Below are 15,888 nucleotides of genomic sequence, written 5' to 3'. Positions count from 1 at the left end.
ATCTTCGCCATTAAGAAGACAAGTAAATGACAAGCTATGCTGCCTGTTGGGATCTGCCCAAGAAGACGGGAATGAATCCACTTTTACAGCAAAAGTGGAGGGCAGGTATTGCTTGGTATACGCTTCAAATAGTTAAAAATTGTGATTTTGACATATGCAAACCATTTCTAACTGCCACTGTATTAATTAGTTAAAGCAACCCACAGCAAAGTACATGCTCAAATCTTCAGTTTCTTGATAAAGTTTTCTGAAAAACATAGGCAGAAAAATTAATGAAGTGAGCACGAAAATATAAGGTTTAACTTAAACTGAACTAATACACAGTGTCAATATTGAAAATTTCAAATAAATTGAATAACATGTCAAAAATAAAAAGGAAAGGTAATTCCAAACAGATTTTTACAAGTTCACACTTCCTTTATACATCTCATCTTCACTCTAAGTACAGAAGCTAAGCTAATAGCTATACCAAAGCAAGAAGCCTCCAAAAGATGAAGTATTTCTTTCAACATTAACATATCCAGTATATTTTCTTTTAAAGTTACATACTGAGGTTATTTTGTCCATAACTGAAAATCAGAATTTTACCTCTTCCTCTTCTGTTGCATGTAGAAAAAAACAGGTTTAGCTGAGAAAGCTGTCAGAAAACTTCATTTCCTGCTAACATTAAAAATGAGTTTCACTCAAACTCAGTTGTTCAAAAGTCACTTAGGCAAAATGGGAAAGGCAGCACCATACTGACATGTACCATGACAGCTTTCTCTTCAAACAGGACTTCATTAGATACCCAGTGAACCTAGCCAGGTATGCCCTTTTCGATTATTTAAATCTTGTAATTTAAAGTAAAGTTTGACCAAGGCAAATATCCACACTGATGATGGATACACCATCAAATATATCAACGGATTATTGATCACGAGCTGCTGTGACTGAGAAATTTGGCAAGATATGAAGGGGTCTAAACTCGCTATTGAAGGTCACCTGAAGTCACTCAGATGTTACCTGTTATCACAACCATACCAATAATTCTTCTAATCATCCAGACTACAACAGTAGCCAAAAACATTCATCTCCTGCCTCCTCACTGTTGTTTAGCTAGCCAAACAGCTTCAAAACTTGCACTGAAGGAGGTTCTTTCAGCAGCAACTTGAAGCATATGCCTTAGAGGCTCCATTACCACATACCTTTGCAGAAAGTTAAAAACGGACATAGAGAGGAACAAAACGGATCAGAACAAAATGGTCATTCAGTGATGGAACACTTGCCACTCGTTTTCATATACTACAGCCACCTTAGAGACCTTCAGTCTTGCAGCACCCCAGGTCAGAAAGGATGGAGCTCAGGTTTTCCGTCACCATGGGTGATCTCAACATCGACGCTGCAGTCAATACAGTCAAATAACTGAGCAAGTGAAATTTCGGAGCAAACTGGTTTGTTTTGAACAACAGGTCTTATCACCTTCAGAAAAAGGTGAAACATCACACCTTGCCAAAGTCTTTAACGTAACAGCCATTTAAAGCTGTTGTCCATCCACCTTCAAGATGGCAACAACTCAAGGAAATGGCAGATGCATCCATCTGGTTATTACATCTAGTTTAAATTGAAGATACATCAGCTGTTGGAACACCTTTCTTGACTCTTGCTTTCATGATAATCAGGAAAGAGTTATTGAGCCAAAAAGCATCTGTTTTATCCTCAGATCGTACAAAAATGATGAAAATTGGAAGTTTTGCTGTGTTTCTGCAGCATAAAGTTTTTCTTTTTTTAAATCAATTGCAGCCTACTGTAAAGCGATGTTGATAGACCACCTTCACAACTGTTTATTTCTCAGAGAACCACATTAAGTCAGCACCTAGGCCTATGTCTTCAGAAGACTGAATTCCAGGAGTTACACTTTTCCATTCATTTTTCCCAAGTACAAGAAACGTAGGAGCTGTAAGTTTTACATAGTATTCCCTTAGAAATTCTCATCTGCTAAATAAGAAGAAATGGGAAGGACATTATTTGTCATACAGATGTAGGATCAGTAATGCAGTAATTAACTAACCATATTTGTCTTGGGAAAGAGTGGGAACTGATGTAGGTTCAAGAAGCAGTTCTAAGTTTTTACTTGGGAGCCCTGGAAATTTAGTCAGGGAGCAAGACAGAGTGGCAATACCTGACTACTGAGAAGTTTTTTGTCCCACGCGCATTTAAGTAGTATTTTATATTTTTAATAATTATTGATGAAGCAGACTGGATAGCTACGTATTTACTGTCACAAACTCAAATTTCATATCACTAAGCACTAAGAAGAAAGTTGATTGTTTTACCTTTCATGTCAATTCAGATCAAACTCAGGTGCCATTTTGTGGTCAATGGGAATCTTTCAGCTAGCCAGGATTTCAGTGAGCTTTGAATCAGAACATCCAAAAAGCATTACTGAAGCATTAGAACGATTGACTTCTTTACGAAGATGCTTGGTAATTGCAAAGTAAAACCTACTTCTTTAAATACGAGAAAGAAGTATACTGAGATACTGTGAAATAACCAACTTACTGTAGTGTTTTATAATGTGCTAATGAAGCTTTCATAAGTTTTGCCAAAGGTAAAACAGACCTGGTAATTATAACATCTGACTGATTCTCTGGGTAGCATCTTTGTAGCAATCATTCCTTCAGCAAGGTATAGTCTCAAAACAGCAATGATAGAGCAAACTATGGCGAAGCCCTCATCTTACTGTTGTACAGATACACTCAAACTAGCTTGGAGACAGAAACTGGATTATTGTTTTAGCCAGGCACTCCAGCAGGTCTAACAATCCACGTGGACAAGGGAGTGCCTTGAAAGAACGTAATGAAAGAGGGTCAAGCTAACTCAAATTACCTTCCATTTGCCACAGGCTAAGAGCACACACATGAACAATTATGGTGCATCAGATACCACAGATCAGCTGACATCTGGTAACCTGTCATCCTGCAATAGCCTGTCCAAACACAAAGATAGCTTGAAATTTAGACAAACTGTAGAGTTAGAGCCCACTCCTGTTCAGAAAGCAGAGACTAAACTCACAAACTTTTGCCTCTAACTGCACACAACAAAAGAAAACCCACAAGTCAGAGCCCTTAAGGCAAGCAGGCTGTTTCCAAACACTACAAACCAGGATTACCAAAAGGAAATAGTTACTGTAACATGACCTATTCATGCTAACCAGCCCCTTGGTATAAAAGCATGCACACAGCATGATGATCATGAGACTGCACGTTCAGCTCTTCTGTTGATCTGGACAGTGGTTATTCAAAACAAGTACAATAATTCCAAGTACAGTTTTTAATTTTGCCTTGTAATGGCAATTCACAGTAGGACAAAAATAAAAGACCTTTTGCTTCCCAACCTCGTTCCCAGGAATGCTTGTTTTCCCTACGCAGTTTTCAGGAACCAGAGGGAGACTACCCTTCTAGCAGCCTACAGCCAGAGTAATGAATGCGTACTCCTGCCTTCCACCCCCAATATTTTCCAGCCATTCCCCTGTCTCCCAGCCCAACAGCACTGTCTGCTAAGAGGTTTAGCTAATTTTCCAAATCAGTTTTCACTAACAATTGCAAAAACAATCACTAAGTAACAGCCCTAATCCTTACACCTATGAGGTTTGATTAAGTCAGGAAAAACAAAAAGGGGAAAAACTATGTACTTAATCAACACTAGACTGATGCTGACCTGACAGAGCTATAAAATTTAATCAGTTTTTGGAACACAGAATCATTTGCACTGGAAGATAAATACTATTCTTTTGATACTGGAATAAAAACAGCAATAACCAGTATGTATTGGAATGATACAAATATATATTTCTGCTGAATTAACTAAGTAGAATCAAGAAACTGTAACAGCTTGTCATAAACAAATTTAAGAGCTTCAGCAATGACACCTGTAAACAAGAAACACCTATGCACCAGTTAGAGCTCCTACAGCAAACCAGTGCCTGAACTCTCACATTTAAGACACCAGGAGAGACCCAATGAACCTGGCAATGGGGTGGAAACTGCAGGTTTCTGTGACAACAGTAAATTTTATTCATGTTTTATTATACGTGTAACAGCATGTTATCTTAGAACAAAGCCACAGCAGCGTTTGTACAGCTCCTACGTAGTGGACAGGACTATCACCATTCACTGCGTAAGGCTACAGTCTCCTACAACACCAAAACTGCTTGACTGATTATTAGCCATGACAGCAAGGAGCAGTCCCACTTCCTCCCCCCCATCCCAGGTACATACCTGACGACCGCATCTCATACACACTGAGCTCTGCAGTTAGCTAGTTCTAAGTGCTTAACCAGCAAGTAACTATTCAGGTGGTGGTTTTGTTTGTTTTTTCTTGATTCTTAGCTTCCATGGTATTCTGGGTCAGGGTTGGCCTAAACCAGAGGAGCGACAACACAAGGTGGGGTATAAAAACATGCTTAGAAGCAGGAATAGTGAGACAACCCCTTCCCCTAGCAGGCAGGCTCTAAAATAACTTAGTTATCTTGTCAAAATGCAGCTAAAGGAAATACCTCAGAGGACTGCATAAGGAGCAGTCCTTAAAAGCTTGCTGAAAGAACTAAATGGTTTACAAGTGGTCATTTGTTGTTTGCCTGCATCCTAGCAGCTTCTATGAACAATAACATTTTAAGAACAGGCAGCAGCGCAACAAGCAAACCTTATGTATTGAGAAGAACCACAATGATTACTATGCAACAGTTACCTTCTTAGAAGCATTCCAAAGTCAGAGATTTTAACCACCTCAAAAGAGTTCATTAAACCTTCTAGTAGGAAGTAAAATTAAAGGTACCCATAAAGTGTCTTCTTTACTTCAGGATTTATATCTAGACCTTGCCTTCCTCTTTTACATCAATCCAAAATGCCTTCTAAAAGTAAAATTTTAATAGGTGTTTTGTAATTTCACTGTATATTTCAGTTTGCTTTCTCCCTCCCCCCCCCAGCTCATTTCATCAAGAAGCAAGACTCAAACTAAAATTCTAGGGATATGTTCACGTACTGAAGTTTAGCGCTACGAAAAATAATAAAAAACACTAAGTATATTTCCCCTCCTTTTCAAGTGCTAAAAAGAAAAGCACCACATAAGCAAGAAATCAGCATTAGTACTTAACAGTCAGAAAACAGAAGAGGATTAACTAATGACAGAAAACAACTGGAAACAAACCTTTCATTTTTTTTAAATTCTTATTAATTCAGTTACATCTTCTTTTCTTTGTTTTTATTAACCACATACTACACAGTTCTGATTTACTTTTCTTACTTCACATTAAATACGTTTACAATTGTACATTATAAACAGTGTGATTTAGAAATCTTAGAGAAACACACTACCTCCTCTTTATGGCAGATCAAACAGTTCCCAGCCACAAGCTGTAAAAGGAAGTTCAAGCCCTGCCACAGGTGACCCACATTACAATACACCTGGAGCATACTCCCAACACAACTTCCTTTGCAGAAGCAACCTAGAGCAGATGGTGACCAAAGGAGTTGTCTTCGCTGCAGTGGCTGCCCTTGGCCTCCTCGATGATATCGGCGTGCATATGCAAAGTAAGTACGCTTACTGCGCCAAACAGACCCCCACACGCAGCAGTCGCTTTGTATGTACACTGCAAACTGAAGCACTCGCCGGGCACGCCAGATTTACAGTGCTGGTGTGGAAGCTGCTACGTAAACTAAACTGCAAGTCTGACGTTCCCAGGCAGCTGCTGGGCTGACAATGTGTTCACAGTACTCCAATTATATGCGTATACATTAAATTCTTCCTATCCAGTGTGCATAACGTCTATTATGTGTAATACCCTGCACACCTGCAATAAGCCTGACACGTGCTGGACACCTTTGGTCCACTCCGTAACTGCGATGCTCCCAGGTAGCACTAGAGCAGGAAGGGGGCAGAGCGTAACGCTCCCACAAAGCAGGAAGGTATTAAATAGACCAGTGTAGGAGACTGCATTTGCCCAACCTAAACCATTCAGCTCAAGGTTTTTGGAACACAGAAATAAAATTTGAAAAGACTTGCTAGTTCTCAGAAACTAACGTATGTTAATATTCTTATGAATTATGAAAAATACACCAAAACTATGAGCCAATCAGCATTATTACCAAGACCAAATATACTCTGTTTTGATCTTTGCAAACGAGATACATAATCTTTAGCAAAAATTTGGCTCTTGTCCTACATGACAGACAATAGTACAAGTAAACAAGTACACCTCTTTTGTACTCCTGATGCAAAATCAGGATTTGAGAAGAAGTAGTACTTGCAAAACCAAGTTCATAAAATCTGATTTTTTAACTGTAAGGCAGACTTTAGAAACTTTTTGCTGCAAGAACAATGACTACGCATCTGTATGTAAACATTTTTTCACAGCCTAGAACTCTGTTTTAAGGAATATGGAAAAACCTGTATTAGATTTCTTTCCACCTGGAGCAATTGATGCCCGACTTCTTGACTTCTTGCCATAAGGGATGATCCTACAAAAACTGAAACCAATTTAGCTATTTTGTTGCAAGGCTGGGCATCTGCTTCAGAATAAGAGTCATTTAATTCAGTCACTGTTACAGGCCAGCACACACCAACGTAGCCCTTTTGGTGCATACATTAAAAAATAAAAAATAATCTCGCACACGCTTACACACATGCACTTGAAACAGGGCCAAATCAAGACTCCTTAACTTTCCCAAGATATTTATCTTAACATTACAAAATTCAAGCTGTGTGAGCAAGAGATCTACTGGAGCTTAGTTTCTACATGTTTGTGTCTTGCACAGCCTAACCTACTCTTCCTCTCAGTACTTCAAGCACTCGTGTCCCCTATACAGACAAATGACTAATTCAATTACCTTGTGTGCTGACAGGCCAGCTGGCTGTTGCTTCTTGGCATGGGTAGAGAGGATAAGTTACAACTGTCTTTTCCTCATTGTCTTCTTTCTCTGCCCATTCAACTATTTCCACAAAACTTAAGAACTTCACACCCCTTTGTCAAATCTTGTTGAAATGAGCTAACAACTTCAGAAGTTGCAGAGTGACAGACAGACAGAATGTATGGGTATGAAAGTCTTGTTTTGTTTGGAAAACAGAACAAGGAGGAGAAAAATGAGCAAGCTTGCCAGGTAGGTATACAAGCTGTATTCCATATGCCCCAACTGCAGAAGTATCGACCCAGCTTAACCCAATCTAAATTGGAGCTGCCACCGTCCCACCACACCCACAGGCATTCAGTGTTATCCCTCCCCTTGGCACTCAAGCCAAAAATACACCTGGGAAAGAAAAAGAAAAAAAAGGAGTTCGTTTTTGGCACAGCCAGCTCTGAGCCAGCTCACTACCTTGTCACGTGAATACCAAAACCATATAAAAGAGGCGAGCAGGATCACGGCAACCCCACCAGCTGTGATGGTGCTATACATGTGGTGCTTAACAACATGCAAGGTCCAATCCTGAAAACGCTTAATACTGGACATAAAGCTCAGAACCTCATAAATACCATATTCAGTAATGTACTGACATCACGAAGAAGCACATATGCACTAATGCATTTATATTACTCTGAGAGGAGTAGAAACAAGAAAAAAATAAAACTATCATACATGATAGCTTTGACGTTAAGTTTAGCTGCATTCTGATTTTTTTTGTTGAAGTGTCTAACCTTGTTTTCTTCCTAAAACTGTAGCCAAACAGAAAATAGATAAATAAATAAAAAGCACTATAAGCAAACATAGGAATATTTTAAACACAGACGTCACCCAGTCTAAATTTCCTTCTGGACAGACCATTGTCCTAAATAAAATGAAAGGACCCATCCATTCTGTATCCTTCATGCAGAATTCCAAAACCACAGAATAAACCACTGGCAACGCCACCGGTGACTGTGGAAAGATCAGGAGGGAGAAGGTAAAACAGAAGTAGCATAGTGTAGCCAGAGTGGCTAATTTAGATGGAGGGAGGTGTGAACAGCAGAACATAAGGCAAAACATCTTGGGAACTATATTCTGATGACATCTTATCTTGGCTGTACAACCCAGTAAGTTGGGGGGGGGGGGGGGGCGTGGATTTTTATCTGCATGCATTTATGATCTCCCTTCCCCAGAGTAATCAGAATAAAGGTACACAATCATTATTTATCAATCTATAATATAGATAGCACCATTATATGCTCATTAGATCTATTCATACTACATGTATAAAATACATTAAGAATAATCTCATATTATACAACACAGCTCTATATGATTTTTAAACCTTTACAAGGAACCTTTGACAGAGGATTTCTTTACTTTTTTTTCTCGCAATGTATTAATAAAAGGAGTCATAACTCTAGATTTTTACACAATAGTGAAATTTTAACAGCTGTTGCACAGATGCAAAACACTGTGTACCTATGCACCATTAAATAATAAATAAAGTTCAGGATCTAGCACTCATTTTACTAAGCAATCTACCTTAATGATATGAAACAACAAGAAGTTCCAAAGATTAACTATATGCTACATTGTATACTCTGTTCTACAGTATTTGTAAGATCCTCCTTACTGTGATGTGAAGGACGAGCAGAATTAATTTTAACAAAAAATAATTTTAATTTAATCACAGGCACACTCACATTATCTAATAATAATTTTTAAACAAATTTAAATCTGATTTTAATAGAAACCCTCGGCTAATAACTTGCACTGCTTCTTTTATACAGACTTTTTTAAGACGACCTACATTGCTTGGGAATAAAGGTGAAAAAAGACAGCACTGACTTGTGTGGTATAGTTTAACCCTTTTATATTGACTTCTCATTTGGTAGCATTCTTCCTCATCCTCTCCAGTAACAGCCATGCCCAAAGCCATCAAAGTCACAGGTAAAAGTGGCATTAGCTTCCAGAGATACTGAATCTGACCACACAAGTTCTGAGATGGGAATAGGAACTGCGCTAGGGGTACCCTAAACGTAAATATGAAATTAATACAAAAGCCCCTAACGCTAATAATGCATTTTTCAGCAACCCAGACCTTAGCGCAACTGACCTTCAAAAATGGAAGGAAAAAGCTAGCAGTGACCCATATAGAACAGTAGTTTCAGCAAACAGTTACCACCATTGAGTGGTAAACAGCAGTAACAATGTAAGAAAATAAATAAAAATAAAATAAAAAGGTTAACCTAGAGTTCCACAAAATATCAGAGCAATGCAAATAGATTGGAGTCTCATATTTTAACAGAAAAAGTTTCTGCCTGGATCTTTAGCAAATTAGTAACATGTGAATGGTTTGAGACAGGCAGTAAAAAAAATGGTTTGAGACAGGCAGTAAAACTGAATAATCACAGCATTTAATTTATAAGCACACCTTCCTGGATGCCTCTTAGAGACTGTAGTTTCATCTGTTTAAAATATGAAGAAAACTCAGGGGTTGAAAAAAATTCTGTATTGTGCATACGGAACGTCAATGACGAAAATCCTCAGTGCATATCATTGAGAGGAGGAAGTACTTTTTTTTTTTTTTAAATGTCAGTTTACCAGTGAAGTCATTTTAATTATATAATTACTGAAGATTTGGGAAGATTTACACAAGCCCCATAATTGGGCATAAGACATCACATCCTCTGGTATATACACAGCAAGCTGGTCCGGGTAACATTCTTTGCTCTGACCAATGTGTGCGAGGGGGGGCGGGGGAAGGAAGGGGAGGGAGGGGAGAGGGGAGGAATGGAGAATTAAAAATACTTCCTCAGATTAAATTTTATTTACTTCGTTTGATTAAAACGCTTCGATTGCCACAAACACGCTGGAATATTTATTGTGACGCATCTCCATAGTTAGAATACCTCGCTCTTGATGTGATATCCTGGATACTCAAACAAAAGACATTCAGCTGACAATGAAGGCTTTTTTTTTAATTTTAAAAAGACATTTGTACGTCTAAAACTGCACCACGGATCAGTCTCCTTTATCATGCCGGAGTTGTGACAGCCAACGCATGAAAAATTAAAATCCAATCCACCAGATAAGACATGCAAAATGTCTCCTCCAATCCCACCCCCATCTCGCCCTTAAAAAAAAAATAAAAAAATAATAAAATAAAAAATCCGCAAATGCACGGAGCACACGGGCACCCCCGAGGACCCGTTCCTGCGGTAGCAGCCCCGGGCCTGAGGGACCACCGTCCCCGGGTCGTCGTCGTCGCCGTCGCCCCCCCTCAGAGCCCGGCGATCCCGCTCCGGCCTCCATTAGGGCCGGGATCCCCCCACGGCGATCCCTCTCCTCTCCTCCCATCCCCTCAGACAATGGTGGTGCTTCCCTGCCTGCGCTCCGATTGTCAACATTTCCAGGCCAGGCCCCGGCCCCGCCGGCCTCGGGGCTCCAGGCGCCAGGGCCCGAGGCCGGGGGCGGCGGGGGCGGCGCGGCGGAGGGAGGTCACCAAATGGCCGCCCGGCCCCCGCCGCCGCGGCCCGCGCCCCCCCCCCCCCGTAACCGAAGCCCGGGCGCCCAACTGCGCAGCAAGCCCTGCGCGGCCGGGCGAGGCGAGGCGAGGCGGGCTGCGGAGGGCCGCGGGGCTCCGGGCCGCCGCCCCCGGGCCGCGTTTGGCTGGGGGTGCCCGGCGCCGTTCCCCCCTATCCCCCCCCCCCCGGTACACACACACACACACACGCACCCCGCAGCCCCCCGGGGTGGGCTCGCGTCACCCCGGCCGGGGCTGAGCGGCGAGCCCCGCTCTGTCGGCCCGGCCCGCCGGGGCTCCCCGGGGGACGCGGCGCGGGGGCAGCTCGCCCCGTTCCGCCCCGGGGGGCCGGCGGCGGTCGCCCCCCACCCTCCCCGGCGGGCGTGGGAGCGCGGCCGGGGCTGAGGGCCGGGGCCGAGCCCCCGCCTCCCTCCCTCCTTCTCTCTCCCTCCCTCCCTCCCGCTCGGCGGCAGGGCCCGCAGCCCCGAGCCGGGGCAGAGCCCGAGCCAAACAAAGCGCGGCCTGAGCGGGAGCCCCGGGTGCCGCCGCCTGGGCTTTTCCTGCCGCTGCCCGGCCGGGCCCGGCGCCGCGCAGGCCCCCGCTCGGCTCGGCGGCGCCTTCCTTACCCCGATCCCCGGCGGCGGCGGCGTTGTTCCTCTCCTGCTGCTGCTGCTGCTGCTGCTGCACCGGGCGCGGCCTGGACACTCGCCTGGGTCTCCTGTTGGCGGCTCGGACCGAGTTCATTTGCCGGCTTCGTGTGGGTGGCGGCAGGGGAGGGGGGGGGGGGTCCTCCGGCAACCGGCGCCTGCTCGCGGGGGAAGGAGGGAGCCCCGGGGCGGCCGCCTCGCCGCAGCGGGCGCAGGAAGGAGGGGGCTCCGGGTGCGGGTCCCGCTGCCGCCGCCGCCGCCTCCTCCCCGGCTGTGCTCGAGAGGCGGAGGAGCCGCTGGGTCTCCCGAGCGCTGGCTGCGGGGGACGATGGCTCGGCGCCCCCCTCGGCGGCCCCCCCGAGAAGCGCTCTCTTAAAGGAGCCCCCGGCCCGGCCCGGCTCAAGCCCGTCGCTGCTCCGTGGCAGGAGGAGCCATTGACACTGCCGGAGACACACACTCGCGGGGAGGCAGCCGCTGGCGGCCGCGCTCCGCCAATCGCCGCCTCCCACACAGCGGGCCGGCGGCGGGGCGGCCAATCGGCGCGCCGCTTCTATGGGGCGCGGGGCAGGGAGGGGCGGGCGGGCGGGCGAGCGGCGCGGCGCGGGGTGGGGTGGCGGAGCCCGATATAAGGGCGGCGGGCGGGGAGGGGGGGGCGGCGAGGCTGCGCGGCGCGGCGCTGCGTGGGCAGACATGGCGGGCACCGGGATGGCGGCAGGGACGGGGGCCTGCGCCCGCAGCGCCGTGCTGACAGGGCTGGGGGCCTCCTCACAGCGAGCTCCCCGCTGGGAGAGGACGCATGGAGGGCCCCGGGGGCCCTCAGCCGTGTGTAAAAGGGGAAGGAGGCAGGCGGGCGGGCGGCCGCCGCCTGGAGTGCCTTGTTGTGTGTGCGCTGTGCCTTGGTAACCTGCTGCTGCTGCTGGGTGTGGGCTCGGGCCCCGGCCGGGGTGGGTGGCTTCTGGCTTCCACGTACAGACTGCTCGTTTCCTGGCTCGTTGTTAACAACTCTTTCGTTCGGGGGATGTGCGTATTTCTCAGTGTAAACGCTCTTTCTAATATAATAATACGGTGTTTATTTTGGGCTGACGCTGTATGAAGCTTCTCATTTATTATATTGGTGCTCACCTGGTGGCCTGGGATCTGTAAAAAAAAAAAAAAACCTACCTATCCTACCTATGTTTTTTACTTCTCAGACTTCATCTAATCCAATGGCAAAATCCAAGCAGTGAGGGTCTTCTCTGCGTAGTCTTCTAGCCTTGCAAAGGTTGGTTTGTGCATGGTCCTGCTTAATCTAAGCGCCTGGAAGCCTCTGTGGAAACAGGACCTGGTGTGTTATCTGGCATGAAATGTAAACAAAGGGTTGTAATTAAAAGCGCATTAGGCAGAAGATGGTTTGAAGCAGACATGAAGATATAATGGAACCTGAAGAAGTGAATGCTCTATTAAACAAAAAATGAAGACTGGAAAATGTTTATATTTATGCTTTTCAAGTAAAAGACAGTGAAATCTTGCCTTTAAGTTCATACCAGTTCAGAAACCAAGCCTGAGTGTGTATATATGTACATGTGTAAATACATACAAAAATAAAGAAATCTTGTAGTAGTAACTGTTAAGGAGTATTTCTTTGACTTGGTATTTTGTTGCCTTGAAGAATGGTAGAAGAAACTGAAGAATTGTTTTCCACACCTGAAAAAGTAATTCTTGCTACTGTCTCTTAAAGGGAGGGGAAATAATAAAGGTTAGTGCTCATGAAGAGAACTTTACAGGAAAAGAGAACAGTTGTCACTACTTGAGGCAAGTTTCTGTCATAACAATTACCAGGCTAGAATATAAGCTTTTGTTAGAATGTACATACAAAATACATTTATTTTCAGATAACAGCAGTGTGAAACTGCTTTAACTTTCAAATGGAAAGGGTGATCCATAGTAAAGAACTGCCTAACTTACAGTGACAAAATTGAGGGATTTCATATCACTTGAAAACCTATGGTCTTTAAAATACAGCCTATTAATGATCTAACTATACAAACTATTTTTTGTATATGCTACTAATAAATAAATAACTTTATACAAATATAAAAGTTTATGTGTATTTCTGTTAATTTTTTCTGGTTGTTCTGTCTTCACCAAGATCCACCAAATGAATCCTTAGTGACTCCAACTTGCCTGTGGTTGTGCAATATAGTATAACCTGATTTTCTAGTACTCTGTCCAAATTTTTGAAAATACGTTCAAGGGTCAAGATGGATGACGAGCTAATTTTTACCTAAAGCATAAAATAATCTAATGTTCTGATGCTAGAATAAAACTTTGAAACCTTTAACCGGAGCAGACTTTTGACTTCAAGTCACTTCAAATCTTGACTTGAACTACTTTGAAACCCAATGATTTCTTGGCATAAAAACAGTTTTTGCAATTGTCTTACGTGGTAATCTGGTTAAAGATGTAATGGTGGGAGTCTAGCAAAATATACTGTAAATGGAGAAAAATATTGTGACTACTTGTAAGCAGTTCCAATATGTATTCTTACTGATTTAGTCAAGAGGGATTGAGGGCAATCTCTAGAAAGCTATGCAAAAGTTTGAAAAATGTTCTGAGTTGATGTAGTAAGAACCTCATATGCTGAGTAAGACAACCTGTATAAAGCTACTAAATAAATTACTGGTGCAAAAAGTGATATTATGGGCGCTTTCATTTGTCTTACAAGGCATGAAGTATCAAAATAGTTGCACTAATCTTCTAGTGCTCATGGCTACACATTAGGAAGCCTGAAAATTCTTCACACCAGTTTTTACTAGTATTCCTTTTTTTTCCTCATAACAAAATTATTCTGTCTGTGATGGCTGGGAGTTGATTATCATAATTTCAGTTTTGTAAGTCCTTAAATTCTTACACATACCCATCCCAAGCATTTGTTATTGCTGTGTAGTGTCTGAGAGGAGAAACACCCTTCTGTGATGCAAATGGCGCTGAAGTCCAAAGTAATATTAAGGCTATGTTGTACTGACTACTGTGGAGATAAATTAAGCCATCCTGTATGATGTGTTAATAAAAGCTTTTCTGAATGTGGGTGCAATTTATAGTGGCAAGTTAATGTTGCCTTTGTCAACACGGCTTTTCTTTATTTAAATTGGAAAGAGAGGGAACAGAATGTGGAACTAAACCATAATGTGATTTATATTGTAGATAATTATGCAAAGAAAATGCTTGTCAGACGGGTTCTTTGCCACCAACCACCTTTTGGTGACCTGTGAACAGCAAGGCACAAGACCTGGTAAAGAGTTTACTTGGGCCACTTTCAGCATAAGCAGTTTGGGCAGAGTTGTTGTGTGCTAGTTCATTTCAAATGTAGATGTATTGAAGCATTAAAGATATTTAGTTCTCTGTATGTACAGGAAGAGTTGGCTGCTGCTTTGAAGAAATCAACTTCCTTCATGAATGCAGAAAGGGATGCCATGGAGTGCTTAGTGATGACAGTAACACGTTAATTATGTGTTAACAGTGAGTAGTTAGAACTGCTTAGCTAATGAGACTACTTCATAGAGAGAAGTAGTGCAGGCAGTAGTAGTGAAGGAAATACTGATAATGAGTTTCCTATTTATTTGTGAGGGTAACCTGCAGAGAGATGAGCAACTCTGGTTCAGATGACTTCTGAAGTGAAGACCGTTGCAAACAACTTGAAGATCTGTTCCAGTAAAGGGATAGTACAGCTAAGCATTTCTTTTCTAAAATCTCAGAATGAAGAATAGACAAGATGGTGGGTTCAGAGAATAAGCTGGGTTTACAAATGGATGTGGGCCAGTGTAAACTGTTCAATCAGGATGATTCAGGCCAGGGTGATCTGCTGGAATCCCCACTATTTTATTCCCCTTAATGTGCCCGTTCAGTAGCATCCTGAAAGGCCTTGCTTCAGAGACTGCTGAAAATGCTTTGAATGTGAGACTTTGAATGTTGTAAGACGTTGTGATCCTTACATATCCTGAGGATGTGAGTATTGCTTCAACAGTTGATCAAAACAAGTCTAGAATAAAAGATTTCAATAGATGGTGGTCTGTGGATTGCTTCTAAGGGGTTTACGGATAAGCAAGAACAGACTTTAAATTGTATACAAAGGCTTAAATCTATTTACAAATTGTTCAGAATCAGCAAATTGAAAAATAATAAATTGTTGGTTTGCAATTAAGTGGAACACAGTATTTTTACTGGTCATTGCTTCCTAATATTTGAGAGAACGAGAAATATTGAGACCACTGTTGCAGCTTGTTACACAAAGCCTACCACAGAGCCTTCTGCTACATACAGCTCCTAGATTTGAACAAGAAATACAAGTCAGTTTTCTGTTGCACTTTTTAATCAGTTCAGAGGGCTTTGCAAAAGAGCCACATATCTATCCCTCTCCTTACAGATGAAAGTGAGGCACAAAGGGTTGAAATGACTTGCCCGAGAGCATTCACAGGCTATTAACAGGGCCAGGAATAGAACCTGGTGCACAGGAGTCTTTATCTAAGGCTTTCTCTACAGTGTCACATTTCTGCTTTCAGGAGCAGAAGACTTCTGCTCCTATTATTTCTATCTTATAAGCCATTAATATATCCCTGGCCTAAAAATACTACATTGAAGATTTTGGACTGACCCACTGGCAACTACTGACTTTAAACCTGGAGGGTCGTTTCTCATAAGCTTGGAAGATCTGAGCATTTCAAAAATACTGGGATCTAGAACTGGTTGAACCTGCTTACTGTGCAGCTGAAAGTATTAATGCCATTTTGCTGCAGTTGCTCTGACCCCTGCTTCAGCTAAG

At 43.1% G+C, this 15,888-nt stretch overlaps 1 protein-coding gene and 1 long non-coding RNA gene across 4 annotated transcripts in view; one reads left to right on the top strand and one right to left on the bottom strand.

Annotated features, from left to right (window-relative positions):
• The window catches only part of FBXO11 (F-box protein 11), a 73,680-nt gene extending 62,119 nt beyond the window's left edge, over window positions 1-11,561 (bottom strand). Inside the window, exon 1 of one of the 2 annotated variants that reach the window (XM_066993571.1) lies at window positions 11,070-11,561. In XM_066993571.1, the coding sequence (XP_066849672.1) occupies window positions 11,070-11,187 (118 nt within the window). In that variant the 5' untranslated portion in view covers window positions 11,188-11,561. The remainder of the gene's footprint in view (window positions 1-11,069) is intronic. The other variant, XM_066993572.1, reaches the window with a different exon arrangement.
• Window positions 11,562-11,680: 119 nt separating this feature from the next.
• LOC136790340 (uncharacterized) lies at window positions 11,681-12,689 on the top strand. Of its 2 annotated transcripts, none has more exons than XR_010830086.1 (2): window positions 11,681-12,110; window positions 12,281-12,689. It is a non-coding gene; the product is annotated as an uncharacterized lncRNA (long non-coding RNA). The 2 variants fall into 2 exon arrangements; XR_010830087.1 differs by having other exon boundaries at window positions 11,681-12,126.
• Window positions 12,690-15,888: the final 3,199 nt, after the last annotated feature.

Source organism: Anser cygnoides, chromosome 3 (assembly GCF_040182565.1).
Source record: "Anser cygnoides isolate HZ-2024a breed goose chromosome 3, Taihu_goose_T2T_genome, whole genome shotgun sequence".
In the NCBI taxonomy this organism is placed as follows: Eukaryota; Metazoa; Chordata; class Aves; order Anseriformes; family Anatidae; genus Anser; species Anser cygnoides.
Note: the sequence above shows the minus strand (reverse complement) of the source record. Positions and strands in the feature narration are given on the sequence as shown.